The sequence below is a fragment of the Notamacropus eugenii genome, chromosome 6 (genome assembly GCF_028372415.1).
Source record: "Notamacropus eugenii isolate mMacEug1 chromosome 6, mMacEug1.pri_v2, whole genome shotgun sequence".
Taxonomy (NCBI): Eukaryota; Metazoa; Chordata; class Mammalia; order Diprotodontia; family Macropodidae; genus Notamacropus; species Notamacropus eugenii.
The window spans coordinates 388,665,081-388,684,317 of record NC_092877.1 but is presented as its reverse complement, the minus strand read 5'-3'; the positions used below and the strand labels follow the sequence as shown (position 1 = coordinate 388,684,317).

The window sequence follows — 19,237 nt, the reverse complement described above, 5'->3', positions numbered from 1 at the left end:
ATTTATACCCAAAGAGATCAAAGAAAATGGAAAAGGATTTATATGTACAAAAATATTTGTCAGGTTTTTTTCGTAGAGGCAAAGAATTAGAAACTGAGGATATGCCCATACATTGAGGAATGGTTGAATAAGTCGTGGTATACGATTGGGATGGAATACTATGGTGCTATAAGAAAATGACGAGCATCATGCTTTCAGAAAAATCTGGACTTAGATGAACTGATGCTGAGTGAAGTGAGCAGAACCAGGAGAACATTGTACACAGTAGCAGCAACATTGTATGATGATCAGTTGTGAAAGATTTAGCTCTTCTCAGCAATATAACGATCCAAGACAATTCCCAAGAACCCACGATGAACAATGCTATCCAACCCTAGAGAAACATTGGATGGACTCAGAGTGCAGATGGAGGCATTTGCCCCACTTTATTTTTCTTGTTTGTTTTCGTTTTTACAACATGTCTAACGTGGAACTATGTATAATGGGTATTCTATTCCTTGCCTTCTCAGTGGATGGGGGAGGGGCGGGAGGGAGGGAGATAATTTGGAACTGAAAAGAAAAATAAAAAAGCTTAAAAAAAATAACCTGCCTCTTCATTTTTGCAGTCTCTATCCACTTTACATATCCTTCCTCCCCTCTCCATACACACAAGCGCTTATTGGCCCAGTGACCCCAGCCTCCCAGCTGTTCCACAAACAAAACCCTCTGTCCCTCAGCTCCAGGCTGGGCATTCTCTCTGGCCATCCCCCAGGCCTGGGACACTTTCCTTCCTCAGCTCTGCCCATTGACCTTCCTGACTTCCTTTAAGTCCCGAATAAAATTTCACTTTCTACAGGAAGCCTCTTCCTGATCCCCCTTAACGCTAATGCCTTCCCCTTTGACAACTTCCTTCCTCTCTCGGCTGTAGTTCACCTGCACCCAACTCTTTGCTTGTTGTCTCCCTCATTCAACGGTTAAACTCCTGGATGGAGAGACTGTCTTTTGCCTTTCTTTATGTCCCCAGCACTTGGAAGAGTGCTTAGCACATAGAAGATGCTAAATAAAATGCTTGTTGACTGACTGACTTGCAGCATGTGCTTAGCACACAAGCTCTTTCTCATTTATTATCCACACAGCATGCCAGGGAGGCAGGGAAGAAGGCAAGGAAACTGAAACCCAGAAAGGTGAAGGAAATAAGCAGGACTAGAATCCAGGTCTCCAGATTCCCAGGTGGGCTAGACAAGAGGAAGAGAGGAAGGAAAGGGGAAGGTAGAGCCCAGTTTTAGTATCAGTTTGTTCCACAAGTGGCTCTTTGCCCAAACGTCCTCCCTCAGGGCCACTGACACGGGAGCTGGAGAAAGGCTGACTGTTCCTCACCTGACAACATCCACAGCCCCTGCCCTGACCTTGGGGTCGCTGCCCATGATGGAGACGCTGGCAGCAAAGGAGCCGTCGATGCTGAACACGACACATTCCATGCCACGGGGGAGCACTGTTAAGTAGCTCATGGCAGTAGTCTGGTCACCCCTGAAAGGCACAAAGAGGCCTGGCCTGAAGTGACCCAGAGGGCTAGTTTGGAGAAGAGCTTGGAGGCCTCTCCTTTCCATTCCAAGTACTGTCACCTCCAAGCATTGGGATGGCTGGTCCCTCTCCAGGTTACCCCACCCAGAGCCTCCTGGGGAAGTGGGACTGAGGTCAGCTTCTTCTAAACTCTCCGCAGGTTGGGGAGTTGGGATGAGTTTACTGAGTGGGGAATGGGGTGGAAAAGGACACCTGGGCCTGTGGAAGCAGGGGAAGGAAGGTCACCTTACCTGACTACCATCTTAATGGGATAGACCCCAACCCCGAGTCGCTTAGCCCTGGGCACACTGTACGTGATACGTCCACTACTGTTGGTAATTTCTGTGTCCAAGAACAGCCAGCGCCCTGAGGACGGCTCTGCCATGACATAAATGTCCACCTGTAGGAGCAGATGAGCTGCAAGGGTCCTGCCAGCTGAGCCTCCCCAGGAGTGCCAGGCCCCAAGATCTGTCCCCAAGTGCCGAGGCCTGCCCTACCAGAGGAAGACTCTGGGGGCTGCTGAGTGCTAAGTCCCCCAAGGGGGCCAGGACCCAAGCTTTGTCCCCATGGGCCCCATGTCTGGCATAGGCTACCTGGGGTTTGTTTGAGGACTGGCCTGTGTAACCCCACTAGAAGGCAGAGGAGCCCAAGGGAGTCAGCTGACCTGACCAAGCCTCCCTGGGGAACCCTGGAAAGGAAGGAGCCCTTGGCACAGCCAGAGACCAGGGACCCTGAAGGCTTTGGCACTGAAGGCACTGACAGCGAATGCCTATGGGTCTGGCCCCTGGTCTGCAGCTCTACTGACAGGGTCTGACAACCCATTTCCTGTAGGGCCAAAGTCTACAGAGGGAAGGTCCTGACTCGGAGGAGTGAGCTCAGACAGGGAGTGGGCTCTGAGAATTATTCCCAGTCCTGTATGAATATGGGGTGTGGATGGGAACTCCCAGTCAGAATTCCATCTGTGCCCTGTGCCAAGATGGGTCCAAGACAGATAATGGGCAGAAAGAGAAGATGTGCCTACAAAGAAGCACCCAGCATCTCCTTCTAACCTCATCGGAGCTTTCTAGGCAGTACAAACTGGGTGCAGAGGGGCAGAGAGGACTGGGTCCCAGAGCTCTATACCTTTTCTCCTGTGAGGGCCACCATGTCAAGAGGCCCATACATGAACCGCCCCACCAGGACCTGTGGACCATCTTCTGCAGCAATCACGTCATTAGCACGATGATTGGCCGTCACATTCTGAAAGGATAGGGATATTGGCTCAACCTATCCAAGAACAGTATGGCCAGCTTTATGCCCAAGGAGTGTCACTAAGGAGGGTATAAAACCAATATATTTATCCTGAGGTTTCCATTCGAGGATGATCTTGGGGTCCAGTGCTTCTAGGCTGGCCCAAGTTGCCCCCTGAATGTCATCTTCCCTCCAGACATGAAACCCCTGCCTCCCCGCCACATACTTTCTGGTTCTGGAATAATCCTAGAATAATAATTTCTGCTGAAAAAGCCATATGCCCTCTAACTTCACCCCCCCCCCATCTCCCCTCATGCACATTATTCTCCCACACACACCCCAATCTGATCGTAAGCTCCTCGGGAGAAAGGAAGGCTCTTGTTTTCATCTGCTTAATGACAGCACTTGGCACACAGTAGGTGCTTAATAATGCTGCTTCATTTGTTCACCTATCCCATCAGGTGCTAACAAAAGACACCCTGAAACAATCACGGTGTTCGTGCAGCCTTGGTCCAAAGCCCACATGGCCAGGTAAGGTGCCAATGTTCAGGAGTCTCCCTTTCTTCAGCCAACATTCTACCCTCGGGCTTCTTCCCTCCATACCTTGGAGAGAACAGGTATTGGGGAGCCCAGCTTAGGGGGCAGAACCTGACTGTCCCCTTGGCCCACTCATAGGGGGAATAAGAGCATGGGGGTTCACAGGTCATATGACTCCACAGCTCCCATGTAAGGTCTCAGGTCTGAGGAAAAGCAGGAAATAGGAGATTTCACACTTGTGACATGTGGCAGAAGTGCTGGTCAGCTGAAGAGGGGAGCATGGTGCCCACTGACCAGCTACGCCTGAGGCTGCAGAGGTGGCTGGCATGGGGAACATGGGCATCACTGCCAGGGAGCTTGCCAACCAGGCAAAGAGCCCTCTCCCCAAGGCTGAGACAGCTTCCGCCTGCTGAGGCAGCAAGTCCCCAGCCAGTGTCAGCCCCAGCCCCTCTCCCCTCCTCTTTGACCAGGGAGTCCTTCCCATCCCACAAGGCCAAAGCTCCCACTGGTCTCTCCCTCCTCTGAACTCCTTCAGCACTTAGCACAAGGCCTAACACATAGTATCCTCTTCATCAATGTTAGCTGACTGGCTTCGGCACCTGACCACAGAGTCAGCCATCAATCACACTGTTCTCCAATAATGCCCATGTCTCATGTCTTCCCAGCCCACACTGGAAGGTCCCTCAGGACAGTGCCCAAATTTGCTGCTCCTTCCCTTTCCATGGGGTGAGGGTAGAAGGACACAAGAGACATTCAGAAGGACCCGTGTGTGCCTGGGAAGAGCCAGCACCCCAGGGGTGAGGGCTTGGTCCCATTCTCGAGCCTAGCTGTGGAAAGACCCTCAGGGAAATACCAGCCTATTCCTGAACCTGAACCTGAAAGCACCTGCTTTTCTGTGGTGTGGTGCCTAGACCATTTCCTGATGTTCCATCATGAGGTCTGACCAGGTCTTCAGGACATGGAGGACAGGGTGCAGCCACTGACCTATCCCCTTCTTGGGGGGCCCCAAGCCTCACCTACCCTCAGCTTGACCTGGGTCCGCTTGCGGAGCCATTTTTCTCTGGGGTTGGATGGGCTCAGTGTGGATGGGTCAAGTCCGTCACTCTCCTTTACAGTTCGGCTGTCATAGCGCATCACCTACGGCAACACATCACACACATGCACAAGTACACACACACATTGGTGGCGCCTATCCTCCAGTTCTCTCCCCCATCTTCCCATCCCCAGACAGAAAAAGGAGACACCGAACAACAAGAAAGCTTTGCCAGTAGAGATTGGGGGGAGTTACCTGAGAGCCAAGAAAAGAAATATGGACCCATGGCAGGCATCTCAGAGGCCACACAGGGGAGCAAAGATGGGAGAGGGATGGGGGAAGAAACAATGAGCCATTGTCCTTACAAAGGAACAAAGAGAGGAAATGCTGGCAGGGGCGGTTACCTTGGGGTCACACAGAGAAGCACAGACACCACAGGGTTAAGGACCAGCTACATGCGCTTAGTAAGCACCTACTGTGTGCCAGCTACTGTGCAGGGGATAAAGGAGAGACAATGCAGCCATACCTCCAAGCACTGGGGAGGGGGACCACAAGATACACACAAAGTAGGCAGAGATGTGTGGTGCGCAATGGGAGGAGAGCTGAGAGCTGGGAGGGCTCTGAAACTGCCTTCTCAGTTTACAGAGGAGGAAACTGAGGAAGCCCAGGACAATAGGTGACCTGCCTAAGATCACACAGGCAGTCAGGATTTGAAACCCAGAGCTCTTCCCATTGTGTCATGCTTCCCTCCCAAGCCCTCTGAGACTGAGGTCTTCCTAAAGCACAGGCAGGATTGTCACTTCCCTGCTGTCACCTTTGGTGGTTTTCTACTACCTCCAGGATCCAACGCACCATCCCCTGCTTGGTCCACATAACCCACCACACCCTCAGAGACGAAGTGACACTGGTCCCCTCTCCCCCACCCTCATGACCCAGTGACACTGCTCCCCTCCCCCACCCTCATGATCCAGTGACACTGCTCCCCTCCCCCATCCTCATGACCCAGTGATACTGGCCCCCCTCTCCCACCTTCAGTGACCCAGTGATACTGATCCCCCTCCCCCACCCTCATGACCCAGTGACACTGCTCCCCTCCCCCACCCTCATGACCCAGTGATACTGGCTCCCCTCCCCCACCCTCAGTGACTCAATGACACTGCTCCCCTCTTCCACCCTCAGTGACCCAGGGCCTCCACCTCCGCACTCCAGGCCTCTTCTCAGACTGTCGCTCATGCCTAGAATTCTCATCTGTCTCCTGGCTACCTTGAAGTCACAGCTAAAATTCCACCTCCAAGAAGCCTTTCCCAGACCTGCTCTGCCCTGCCCCCAGTGCTCAAGCCCCTCCCCAATCATCTGTCATTTACCATCTTGTTTGTACATTTACCTGTTGAGTTCCCCTGCCCCCGTTAGACTGTGAGGGAGCGCCTCCCCTTTCTTTCTGTCCTCAGATCTTGGCCCAGAGCTTGGCACATGTTAGGGACTTATTAAATACTTGTTGACCAACTGATCGCCAACCGATGGCCCACCTAGGGCTTCCTCTCAGGACCTAGACCTGCAGACAGCTGGGGCAGTGACCAGGCCAGGATGGAAGCCCCAAGCACTGCGTTTCAAGGCACCAGAAGCTCATGCAAGGACTGGGAGGGGGTAGTTCCTGTGGTTCTTGGAATAAGGGTCCTGATGATAACACAGGGGGCATCTCTATATGCTTCAAGCACCTTATCTATGTTAATTCATTCAATCCCCACAAACAGCCCTGGGAAGTCGGGGCTATGACCAGCTCCAGTAGACAGATGCACAAACTGTGGAGAGGGGGAAGTGTTCTGCCTAGGCTCACACAGCAAGTCAGTGTCTCAGCAGAATTTGAACCCAGGCCTTCCTGACTCCAAGTCCCATCCTTTCTCCACCTAGCAGCACCTAGCTGAAGCTCATGCTGGGAGGTCCCCAGAATCTCTGCTGTTCCCTCTGCACATAGACAAAGCTGGCCAGACACGGAATCAGGTCAAGTGTGAGGCAAAGGGTGCTGGGAAGGTCCCATCTCTCCCTCTTCCCCACCCTGCAAAGGCAGGAGAGAGCACAGTCTCCAGAAGGCCCCAGTAAGCTGCATCATTCTGCCTGTAGTGCCCAGCCCCCCTCATGAACACTCGGTGAAGAGTAGTAAAGGGTCTCATAAACAAACCCCAGGGTCTCTGGGAGTCTCAGTTTCACATCAGTAAAGCAAAGAAGCTGGCCAGATTCCTCCCAGATTAGCGCTCAGGATCTGGTGATCTCCAAGGATGACCTAGCAGTGAATTTCTGTGATCATTTTCTCTGATTTCATCCTCAAGGGGAAGGAGGCCCCAGGGAAAGAGGAAGAAGGGTCTGAACAATTGGGGAGTGTCTTCGGGTCTTCCTGTGTTGTGCAGGAGCTAGAAAGTTACCATAAAACATGAAAACTGCTTCTGTGACAGCCTAAGATGATAGATGCAGGAGCTCCAAGACATTGTCTCCAGCTGTTTCTTCAATGAGGAAGGTATCCTGGGTCTGAGGTATCTGAGCTGGAAGGTGGACATGCAGGGTCTCTCACATGGAGGTGTGTGTGGGCGGGTGTCTCACACAGCCCTGGTTAGGAGGCAGGGTCTCTCACGAAGTGTACAATGCACCGCCTGACAATCACAGGTCAACTCAAACCTGTGAGGTGAGACTTTGGCCATTTTTACATAAAAAGGAGAAAATTCAGCATGATCCTTTCCCAAAACAAGGAGTCCTTGGGGTCTGAGGTTTTCCTCCCCAGCTCATTCTCTTTAATGTTGGGCATTTCTATGGGAGTCTGTCAAGCATCGTGTGGGGAGGCCATAACCAGCAGAGTCTAAGGCAGACTGGGAGATCTGCTTTCCTCGGAGACCCTTTGGATGGATGGCCTGATTCTCCCCAATTGTGTGGGCAGGACAGACACCTTTCTCAAGGTCCTGTCCTCTGACCACAGACAGAGGGACCTGCTTTCTCTGAAGCTGCTGCAGACCTGGCCTTCCTGCTGTCCAGACTGCCCATCACAGTTGGAGTTGCCCATCACTCCAACCCCGCAGTCCTGAGGATGATGGCGCCCTTCTCCCCCTTCCTCCTTATCTGGGTCCTGGTCTGGGCTTTGTCATCCCATCCCCCCCTTGTCTTCATTGAATATTACTTGTTAAAGTTATGGGATTCCTCTGCTCAGATCACCCTCATAATTCCCCAGTCCCTCCATCAAAACCCCTCTCTGTGAGGGAGAGGCTTTCCACTTCAGAGAAACAGAGAAGTGGATGTAAGTATGGTGCCACCTTACATATATGTGTATGAATGTAGAAGTGTACATAGGCACATGCTTATAGAATATCTATGTGCATGTGTACACACATATACATATATCTGTGCTTCATTGTAGCCTTGGGAGGGGGGATAAGATAAGCAGTGCACAGCAGGGAAGCAAAGAAAAGCTGAACAGTTTGAAAACAATGTGGAGTATTTATTACTTAGGCTTCCTTGAAATGGAAATTTATCGTTTTACGTTGCATCCTGTTTCATAGTCTGCTGTGCACATGGCAACGTTTCTTTTGCCTTTTCTTATTGTGTATTCAAGATTAAAATAAGCTTAAAAACTTGCAAAAACAGTAGAATTCCTCTCTGTGGTTGTCAAGGCCTGGAGCCAGAAAGGCCGGAGTTCAAATACACCAGCAGACACTTCCTAGCTGTGTGATCCTGGCCAAGTAACTTGACCCTGTTTGCCTCAGCTTCCTCATCTGCAAAATGGGGATAGCAGTAGTGCCTCCTTCCCAGGAGGGGGCGCTGTGAGGATCCAATGAGAGAATGTTTGTAAAGTGCTCAGCACAAATGCCTGGCATGAAGTGGTGCTATGTAAATGCTAGCTATCATCACCATTAATACTTCAACACAAGCAAAAAGAAAGCTGTGGCTTCCCTTGCTTTGAGAGGCAGAAGGGAAAACCCCCTGGCCTGGGAGACAGGAGAGGCTGAGCATGTCCCCCTTCCCTGGGCTTCCTGTTTCTTCACCTGTTAGGAAGGGGCCCTCCTCTAATCTTTTTTTATCTTGTTTAACTCCACATGGGGGAATCTGGGACCCAAGGAACCCAGCAGAAGTGCCACTTCCTGCCAAAGACCCCAGCCCTCAAACCAGGGGGCCCCTGCCCTGAAGTTGAGACCCTGCTCAGAGCAGAGCCAGAGGGCTCAGAGGGAGCCCCTGGGGATGGGCCAGCGACCGCAGGTGGGAAGACTTGGATGAGAATTCTTCTCAGACAGCAACCCCCAGTACACTGGGAGCACAGAGAAGGAAGTTCAGAAGTCTCTGCTTTGCCCAGTCAACACACAAGCAGCTTAGACTCCTGGATGAAAGGAGGCCGCAAAGGAACAGAGATGAGCACCTGACCCGGGGAGAGGATGAGGCCAGAAGGCCCTCTTCCTGGCCTTGCTGGCTCCAGGTCTGCACTCAGAGGACCCCAAAGAACTGACTGGTGATGGACAGACAGGACAAACAGGTGGACATACAGAGTGCCCTTCCCAGCCATCAAGCTCAGGGATGCTCCAAAGAGCAGCCAAGGCCAAGCAGCTGGCCCTCTGCAGCCCTCTGTCATCAGCCTAGGGAAGTAGCTGGCAGTCAGTACCTGTCTCAAGATGAAGGCCACCACATCTGTGGATTCCCAGTAGCTGGCATGGAAGAGGTGGGGAAGGGCCACGGTGGGGAAGGCCGTGAGCACATCGGGACAGTAGAGTTCATAGTCTAGCCGTTTGGTTCCCCACCACTTGGTGGTAACTGCAGAAACAGAGGAGGGTACATGTCTACACTGGCAGTGTCTACACTGGGGCTTTGTCCAAAACTTCCCTGTCCCCTGTGTGACAGGCTAAGCTCCCATCCAACTGAAGTCTGTGACCAAACTAGGAACACAGTCAGGAGCCAGAACATGGAAATTCTCGCCATAGCCTGGGGTGGATGGTGGGGGGACCTGGGGGCACAGCCTAGGTCCTGGGAGCTCAGGTACATGCTGCAAAGACCTCAGGAGTAGGCCTGTAGATGGGCCCACAGCAAATGGATGAAGATCCTGAGGGCTCATTCCTGAAGATAGGCTAAGATGGAGGGGTTTTACATGTGTTCACCCAGAGGGGGAGCATTACAAAGTTCCAGGGCCTAGAAGAACTAAGGCATAGTCCCACCTTCATAGCCCTCACTCCTGGAAGGCATAGTCCACACTGACCCTCATTCTGCTCCATTCCCTGGGTGCTCACAGTCCAGATGGAAGAGTAGTTTCCCCAGGATTGGGCATCAGGCTATGCCTTTGCAGTGGGTCTGCCAGTACTGATCCAGCCAGCCAAGACTGCCCACGTACCAGCTGACAGTCTATAGCCCTGAGTGTGCTAGGCTTCCTACATTTGTTCAAAGGTCTGAACCACAGCTCCCTCTTCTTCACCTTCAGCGGCCAGACAGACAGAGGAGCAAAGAGAGGAGGCTCCTCTGAGGACCGCCCTGGGGCCTAGCACAGAGGCTAGGGACAGTTCCTGAACCCCTCTGACTCACTGTGTGCCAGACAGAACAGCCAGAGAGGGGAGGCTCTTCTGACGACCTCCCTGGGCCTAGCACCTGGGCTAGGGGACAGCTCCCATGCCTCTCTTACTTACTGTGTGCCATGCTGGCTGAAGGCAGGCTCTCACTGGATCCTGAGCTGTCACTGTTGGAGCTGTCCACACTGAACTTCCTTCCTGGCTTCTGGTCCTGAGGAGGTGGGAGGGCCAGGGCTGGGGCATCTGGGGATGACGGGCTATCTGCTGGGCCACCCTCCAAGAACAAGGAACTGTGGGCCTGCAGAGTGTCCTCTGGACAGGAAAGGGATACTCAGTGAGAGTGTGGCCTTTCCTTCCTGCCCAGGCACCTCATCAGTCAGGGACATCATCTTCCCTGCTTCCCCCTAGAAAGCACAGACTCAGATAATTTATCCTGCTGGAAGATCTTAGGGGTTGATTCCCCTCAATTATATAAGCATCTATTAAGCACTTACTATGCTCCAGGTACTAGGGGAGCAGAGCCCCAAATGAGACGATCCTTCCCCTGACATTCTACAGGGGAACATGCCCAAATTGATAGAACAAGGAAGCCAGGGCTTCCAGGAAACCAGAGGGGAAAGCATTGCAGCTCTCAGCCTTCAGCAACCTAGAGAGCAGAGCTGGCCCAGTCCACCCAATCCTGGCAAGGAACATGGAGTTAGTGGTGGGAAAGACTCCAGCAAGCATGAGGGACAATGGACAAGGAGGTGGTACACTCCTGACTTGAGGGAGCAGGAGCAGCTGTATCACCCTTGGGGGCTGACAGTGCATTTAGGGGGGTCAGGCAGGGAAGATCTGGGACATGACTTTTCAAGCCAGATTCTAAAAGGGAACAGGCACCCTTCAAAGGAAGGTAATGGATTCCTCATCCCTGGAGGTATTCAAGTAGAGACTGGGTGTGTTGTGGAATACACTTCTACCAAAGACAGACTAAACTAGCTGCTCCCAGAGATTCTCTGAATCTCTACATGGTATCAAAGAAAGAACGTGAGTGGAGAAAGTTTAGACACAATCATGGGGCATGGGAGTCCAGCCATCAGATGCTGGGAAGGACCACCCAGTGTGATAATGACATCTTCTCCCAATTCTTTCTTGGAGCATTGGTGCCTGTGGCATTCCTACCCCAGAAGTGCTACGTATCCCTTTGGCCAAGCTGACCACTGCCCAGGAGTAGGGATGATGATCCCTGCTGGCAGAGTAGAGATGGTGCTGGGTGGCTAGAGTCAGTCCATTCTGTTCTCCCCAGAGCGCATCAGCTGAAGGTGTGTCTATGCCAAAGCCCCAGGATGGTAGGCATCATAACCACTTAGCCTGGGCCCCCTCCCTGTGCCAGCTCTTGGCCCCAAGGGCAACCAAGTGCCCAGGACACTGGGGGAGGAGACTGGTACCTAGGAGCAGAGACTGCCCATCCCCCAGAGGGAACCTCTGGTAGCGTGGCACGCTGACTGGGGGCAGCAAGTGGAAATTCTTCTCCAGGAGAGGCTCCAGCCTTGAGGCTGAGGGGTCAGCTGCATGGAAGAAACTATAGACTTGGCTGCAGGCAGGCCGGACCTGGGCACCTGTGGGAAGCAAACGGGCGACATGTGACTTCGTTCACAAGGGCAGAGGGAGCCCCTGGCCCTGCGTGCCCCTCCTCCCTCTGTCCAAGAAGACATAGCAAGGCCCTTCAAGGGAGAAGGGGAGGGAAGAAGGGAAGGAGTGAGGGAGAAGGAAGGAAGGAAGGAAGGAAGGAAGGAAGGAAGGAAGGAAGGAAGGAAGGAAGGAAGGAAGGAAGGAAGGAAGGAAGGAAAGAAGGAAGGAAGGAAGGAAGGATGGAAGGGAGGGAGGGAGGATGGAAGGGAGGAAGGAAGGAAGGAAGGAAGGAAGGAAGGAAGGAAGGAAGGAAGGAAGGGAGGAAGGAAGGAAGGAAGGAAGGAAGGAAGGAAGGAAGGAAGGAAGGAAGGAAGGAAGGAAGGAAGGGAGGGAGGGAGGAAGGAAGGGAGGAAGGATGGAAGGGAGGGAAGAATGGAAGGGAGGGAGGGAAGAAGAAAGGGAGGAAAGGAAGGGATGCCACCTTAGGCTGAAGGGTCTGGAGCCCATGTTAGATAAGAGTATGTGAAAAGAACGTGATGTATAGAAGAGAAAGTTCGGGGAGCATGATGACCAGCCTCAAACATCTGTAGGGCTCTAAGAAGATAAAGGAGGGCTTAGCTTTGTTCTGCTTGGCTCCAAAGGGTGGAACCAAGAGCAATGCAGGGACATGCAGGGAGGCCTATTTAGGAAAAGCTTCTGGACAATGAGATCTGACCCCAAGCAGAATGAGTGGCAGTGAGCTCACCATCCCTAAGAAGGAAGCAAGGTAGGGATACTTGTGCAGGTTCCTCCGAGGGACACCCCACCTGTCATGGTGCCAGGGAAGGCCCGGCTGTCACACTCTGCTGAGCAGCCATAGGCCCTACTCACCATCCAGTCCAGGCAAGACCGTTCTCCTCATGGCTAGCACCAAGCCCAATGGAGAGCCAAAGAGGAAAAAATCAGATACATTGAAGTCAAACCGGCTCAGGTTGGTTTCAGAGAGCTGGGGGGTCCCAGCTGTGGGGGGCTCAGCACTCTCCTTCAGAACGCTGGAGTGAATGCTGAGTCAAAGGAAAGAAGCTCAGGGTCAGAGAAGACCCCAGTAACCCAGTACCTAGGCCTAGTAGACCTCCCACTCTAGGATTCAAGGCAGCTGCCTTGGCTCCACTGGTCAGCATCAATGAGAGCTGACCAATCTCAGCACTGCCCGGGAGGTCCCAGAGTGAAGCAGGTCAGCTGTACAAGGTGGTACTGCCTGCTCAGAAGTAGAACTAGGGACTTGGAACTTCCCCAGTGAAGGCTGTGCCAGAGTGACCAGAGCAGTGTTCCTCCTCACGGGAGGGCTCTGGGCCTTGCCTGAATGGCCACTGGAGTGGTGTGCTGGAGAGGTGTGCTGGTCAGGCAGGACTCAGACCAGAGGTCTCCAAGGGCCCTCCCAGCCCCAAGACCCTGTGAGTGGTACCACCCCAGTTCTGTGTGACCACTGAGGCTCAGCTAGCAGAGGACTCACCTGGACAAGAAGGTGTGGTGCTGGCTGATGGCATCACAGTCGTAGGTGGAAGAGTCACTCTGTTTCCGAGGCAGAGACATCTTGGGCTCCTCGTCCTCCAAGGTCCCCGAGATGTCAATGTTGCTTTTACTGAGTCGTGTGGTGTCACTGAGGCTGCAGTCTTCCTCAGACAAGATTGGATTGTCCTTCAAACAGAGCAAGAGAAAATAAAGCAGCCCCCAGGGGACATGCTCACCTTTGACCCAGCAATGCCTCTTCTAGGGCTGTATCCCAAAGAGATCATAAAAACAGGAAAAGGTCCCACATGTACAAAAATATTTGTAGCCGCTCTGTTTGTGGTGGCCAAGAACTGGAAGTCGAGAGGATGCCCATCCACTGGGGAATGGCTGAACAAGCTATGGTATATGAATGTAAAGGAGTGCTATTGTGCTATAAGAAATGACAAACAGTCAGACTTCAGAAAAACCTGGAAAGACTTAGATGAACTGATGCTGAGTGAAATGAGCAGAACCAGGAGAACATTGTACACAGTAACAGCCACATGGTGTGAGGACTGTTTCTGGTAGACTTAGCCCTTCACAGCAATGCAAGGACCTTTTGGGAAAACATTCCCAAAGGACTCTTGAGGCAAAATGCCATCCACATTCAGAGAAAGAACTATGGAACTGGAAAGCAGAATGAAGCAGACCATTTTCTCTTCTGTCATATTTTGGTTCGGTTTGGTTTTTCTCATGGTTTCTCCCATTCATTTTAATTCTTCTATGCAACATGATTAATGTGAAAATGTGTATAAAAGGAATGTATGTGTGGAGCTCCTACGGATTTCATACCATCTTGGGGAGGGAGGGGGAGAAAATTTAAAACTTATGGAAGTAATTGTTAAAAGTTCAAAAATTAATTTGAAAAAAAGAAAATATCTTTACACTATTAAGAAAATAGTTTTGACCTCACAGCCACTCTGAAAGGGCCTTGAGGACCCCAAGAGTCCTTGGATCCCACTTAGAGAGCCACTATTCTAGGCCCACCTCTCTCCAGTGCAGAGGCCCCTTCCAGGACAACCAGAGCAAGGGGGCATCTTGTTAATGGCCAACCACCACTGGTGATGCTGAGGCATCCTGTTCCACTCGAGAACAGCTCAAGTGATGAGCAACATCTTCCTTCTAAGAGCCCAAATGTGCTTCTCTGTCATGCCCACCCATTAATTAGTACTAGTTCTGTTCTCTGGTGGCACCCAGAAAATCTATTACCACCTCTACCTAACAGCACTGAAGACATTTAAAGGGCACTACCATGTTGTGGGAGTGTTCTATAGTCCACCCAGCCAGAAGAAATAAAGGGGGATGCATTCTGGAACCATGCTGGAGGCAAGATATGGTAGTGGGAAGCAGATAAGGGTGCAGGGGACATCAGCCATCTGGACAGCTCTCACGCTATGAGAACAGCTGAGACATTGTGGGCTTCCCTTAATGTTTGTTTCCTTCTTGAAAAGAAGGGGATGAGGGGATCCATGATTCGGACCTTACTTAGATGGACAAGGAGGAACAAACAGGCTGATTGGACATAAATGGTGAGGATGACATGGAAGGAAGCAGCATCTCCATCTTAGGTGAGGGAGCCTAGACCTGGTCTGAGCTGTGCCCAGGATGTGAGGAATGAGGGTCAGGTATGCCAGACTCCCAAGGAACTGAGACCAAGGACTTTCTTAAAGCTATATTAGGGGAGACTGGGAAAGGAGGGTTTTGTGAGAGGCAGCCTCGAGCAGTGGACAAAGAATCAGCCTCAGAGTCAGGAAGACCCGGTCCAAGCTAGACTTGGAGGCAGACTGGTTGTGGAGACTGAGATCCAAAGCAGGTGCTGACCTGAGCTGGGGGGATTCCCTCTGGGCCACCAAAATCACAGGCCAAGATAGCGAGAGAGAGAGGAAGGAGGGAGGGAGGGAGGGAGGGAGGGAAGGAGGGAGGGAGGGAGGGAGAGAGAGGGAGAGAGAGGGAGGGAGGGAGAGAGAGGGAGGGAGGGAGAGAGAGAGAGGGAGGGAGGGAAGAGAGGGAGAGGAGAGGGAGGGAGGGAGGGAGGGAGAGAGAGAGGGAGAGGGAGAGGGAGATAGAGAGAGAGAGAGAGAGAGAGAGAGAGAGAGAGAGAGAGAGAGAGAGAGAGAGAGAGAGAGAGAGAGAGAGAGAGGAGGGATAAGAAGAAACCTAAGGTAGGGATAGAGTCCTTGCTCAGTTGGACAGGACAATGGTAACTGATTATAGAAAGACAGATTCCTTAGCTCTCTTCCTCCTGCTTTCTCTACCAAGGAGCAGGACATTTGGCCAGAAAGGACAGAGAAAATACCACCAGCAGGAAATAAAAAATGAATTAGTTGGTTGGTTGCTGTCCTTGGGCTTAAGATGCTCCAAATGACATCATGGTGCCAGGGTCAAGGTCCAGTGTGTTCACTTGTGGCTGACCAGGCCAGTCTGAGCTTGGGAGGCTCTGCCACAGATCAGGCACAAAGAGTTCATTTGGACATGTGGAAAAGAGATGGCTAGAAATCTGGGCATCTCTCATTTCTGTTGAGTTTCTGTAATTGTGCTTTGTTCATAGAGTCCGGCACTTTCTGTGCTGGATGGTTCCGTCCCAGTGACTCCCATGACACACAATCAATTCCAAAGGAGTAGGGAGATCACAAAGTAGCACCTTGCTATTTTAAAGCCTCTGGACCCTGATGAGAACTCACCTGTGGTTCTCCCATGCTGTGTCAGGAGAAGGGTGAACATTGTCCTGACTTTCCCAAAAAGGACCCAGGACTCTGGCCTGCACACTGGCCCAAGGACCTCAACTTTGATTGCTTGTGACACTCTGGAAGGGGTCGTGCATTTCCCTCTCCCAAAGGAAAGGATGCTGGACTGGATTCAGACCCTGCTTAAGCTCCCAGATTGACTTCACATCTTTATTTTACCATTTCCAGAATTCTGGAGATGGAGCACACTTCAGTCCTCACATGGCGTGTAAGCAAGTCTCTTCAGCCATTCTTGTGGACAATGGCCCAGTGTGGGCCACAGGAGAGTCTAGGTGGACAGAGTCTGATGTGGTCAGAAATGAGGTATCACTGACCAACAAGGGCGTCTCCAACCAAGTGCCTCAGGGATCTAGCCTCAGTCCTATGTTGTTCAACTCTCGTATCCATGACTGGATTCAGGGCTAAGGTGGCACACCTATCCAATATTCAGGTGCACAAAGAGGGGGTGGAGAGCCCACATGCTGGGTGACAGGGTCAGAAGCCACAAGATGTCCACAAGTCTGAAGGGGAAGGGGCAAACGGAAGATGGTAATGTAATGAGGATGATGGGAAGTTTCACACTTGGGATCAAGAAATCATCTTTCCACATAAGATGAGGAAATTTTCACTGCTCTTGGGGAGGGGGAGAATCAAGGGCAGGAGCCAGCTGCTGTAAGTTCACCAGAAGACAACAGTGAGCCCTGATAGGCAAGAGAGTGAGACTGTAGGCTGTATGAAGATGGAAGAAAGAAGCCAAGCGTTGATTAAGCTCCTGCTGTGTGCCAGGCAATGTGCTGTGGGCTTTACAAATAATGTCTCATTGATCCTGTGAATAACAACCCCCCTGGAAGGGACACGCTGTTGTTACCCGCATGTTATAACTGGGGAAGCTGAAGCAGCATCACCTAGCTAGTGAAGATCTGAAGCTGAATTTGAACTCTGGTCTTCCTGCCTCCAGCCCAGAGCTCTGAACCCCAGGAGCAGCTTCAGGGAAGTGGCAGTGAAGCCCACTGAGGCTGGAGGTCAGGGCACATGGAATTAGGCTCAGGCCTCGCTTGAGCCCCTGGGGCTGCATCCCCCTCCTACTTGGGACTTTTCTCAACTAAAAGCTTGTGATTGTTTTTCCAGACCTCTTCCCACCCTGCTCCATCCTCCCCTCAACCTGCTCAGGTCTGTCAATGTTCCTGTGGAAAGGTGAGGCCCAGGGCAGGAAGGACACTGGGATCTGGCCCTCTCTGTGGGCTTAAAGCTTGGACCATGAAGCCAGGCATCTGTGTCACCGGTGCCAGTGGCCCCTGAGGCACACAGCTGCCCCATCCCACCTCCTGGCAACCTTCCCCCTTCCCTGCCTGCCCAGCTTGGACCTACCTGGCTGCTGCCGATACTCCCCTTTCTGCTACTACTGCTCAGACTGTCCCCCGCGGGGCTGGCACTGTAACAGATAGCATCAAAGCCCAGGATGCCCCCCACACAGTCACCAATGAGACACACCTGGAAGAAAGGCAGAATCACAGATGTATCAGGGGCCAGGCTATGGCTTGGTATCCCTCCTGGGGAGTGGCACACACCAGGATGTAGGAAGCAGACCAGGTCACCAAGTCACCTTAGGCCATCCAGGCCAAGGGCTGCAGATGGGCTGAAACCATTTAGTTGGAGGCTTTCTTGGGCAGGGGTCTTTTGAGAGTTTATTCAGATATGTAGCCTGTGGTTCAACTAGGGTCATGCCTTTCTCGAGGCTCATCCTCAGAGAGGCACACATCCAGCCACAACGCACAGCCAGAGCAGAGGATGCTTGAGATGGGAGGGTCACAAGCTCGAAGTTCCTCAGACATGAGACTGCATTTGCCACCGGGCCACTCCCCTGCCTGGAATGCCCTCCCTCCTTGTCTCCACCTCCGGGTTTCCCTGCCTTCCTGCAAGGCTCAGCTCAATTCCACTTTGCAAGGAGCCTTCCCTGGTCCCCAGTGCCTTCCCTCTGAGAGGATACAATCCAGCCATGTCTCACAAGTACCTCGTTACATTGTCTACACCATCTTATGAACTCTAGAAGGCAAGGAACTGTGTTTTCACTTCTGTAACAGTATCTGGCTTATTAAATGTTTCTTTGATTTGACTGACTGACCGAATGACTAACTGACCAGCCGAGTGACTGACTGAGGGACTGAGCAGCTGAGTAACTAACCAATGGCCTAATGATCAACTGACTGACTAGCTGACCTGCTAACTTCTTGCCCCTAGGCATCACAGAGGGCAGAGGGTTGGGGGGCAGAGTTCCTCCCAGACTCGCCCCTTACGCCCTCTCTTCATTTCCCACCTGCTTGAACTCCTCTGGACTTTGCCATATCCCCCAGCTCCTTTTGACGTGGGGGACCCCCTGAGGGCAGGGGCTGCCTTTGGTCTTTCTCTGTAACCTCAGCACTTGCGCATCATCAGCACATAGTAGGTGCTTGGTAAATGTTTCATGACTGATTCATAGATAGGAGAGAAACTCCAGGTCTCCCAGACAAGCCTACCTGAGCTTTTCCTACCGTGTCACAGTCAGTAAGTGCCCCCAAAGCACTCCCAAACCTGCCAATCTTTGCCCCCCATCAAGGGTCTCCCTCAGCTTCCTTCCCCCCCATTCCTTCCTAGCCTGCTGGGTGATGCAGAAAATAGAGAGGACTCAAGGGAGAGACACTTGCTGTACCCAAGGGGTATGTACACAGGCCTTTCCTGAAAGCCAGCCCAGACAGCTGCCCAGCCTCACCACCCCCAGGCAGAGGCCAGTGGGGAGGCCCAAACCAGTTCCCCTCTCCCTTCTCATTTGGACCCCAGATAGCCTATTCTCATGCCACGCCCCCCCACTCACATACAGACACACACACTCACATACAGACATACACATGCACACACTTGCATACAGATATACACACATATGTATACACATGCACACACATATAGACATACTCACACATACTCCCATACACACACACTCACATACACATATATACAGACATATATGCACACAAAACACTCACACACAGACATACATTCACACATACACAAAAATGTACTCATGGAAACACTCCCATACTCACACAATATGTGTGTTCACACTCACATATTGCCACATATCCATGTATACATACATCACCACCCACAACAACACACTCACACCCACATTCATACACGTCAGTGTGCATGCTCATATACAGATACCCCCAGACCCAGGGGGGCTGTCTGGCTGCATACCACAGAAGCATACATTCTCCAAGGAGGCAGAACTCTGAGTGCCTAAAGGGTGGGGTACATGGCGGGCTGCAGAAGGCCACAGCATTTTACAGGAAGGTCTAGAATATTCTGTGCCTTCAAAGAGATGAACTAGTAGCAGAGGAGGCCAACTGGCCACAGAGGTGAGTGAGCTTCCAAGTACATCAGTACCCCAGGACATGAGGAGATCCAGAGGATGGTCCTCAGCACATCGGGAGGGTCTTCTCTGGAGGGCATGGTATAAGGTCACCCAGGGGGGTGAG

General features: G+C 52.1%; 1 protein-coding gene across 1 annotated transcript in view; it reads right to left on the bottom strand.

Annotated features, from left to right (window-relative positions):
* Positions 1-19,237, bottom strand: part of PITPNM3 (PITPNM family member 3) — a 103,148-nt gene that overhangs the window by 6,793 nt on the left and 77,118 nt on the right. The window contains exons 8-17 of the mRNA XM_072619049.1: positions 17,094-17,216; positions 12,965-13,149; positions 12,343-12,515; positions 11,289-11,459; positions 9,979-10,173; positions 8,970-9,118; positions 4,327-4,443; positions 2,662-2,778; positions 1,791-1,939; positions 1,357-1,506 (exon numbers count right to left, since the gene is read on the bottom strand). Coding sequence (XP_072475150.1) covers positions 1,357-1,506; positions 1,791-1,939; positions 2,662-2,778; positions 4,327-4,443; positions 8,970-9,118; positions 9,979-10,173; positions 11,289-11,459; positions 12,343-12,515; positions 12,965-13,149; positions 17,094-17,216 — 1,529 coding nt within the window. The remainder of the gene's footprint in view (positions 1-1,356; positions 1,507-1,790; positions 1,940-2,661; positions 2,779-4,326; positions 4,444-8,969; positions 9,119-9,978; positions 10,174-11,288; positions 11,460-12,342; positions 12,516-12,964; positions 13,150-17,093; positions 17,217-19,237) is intronic.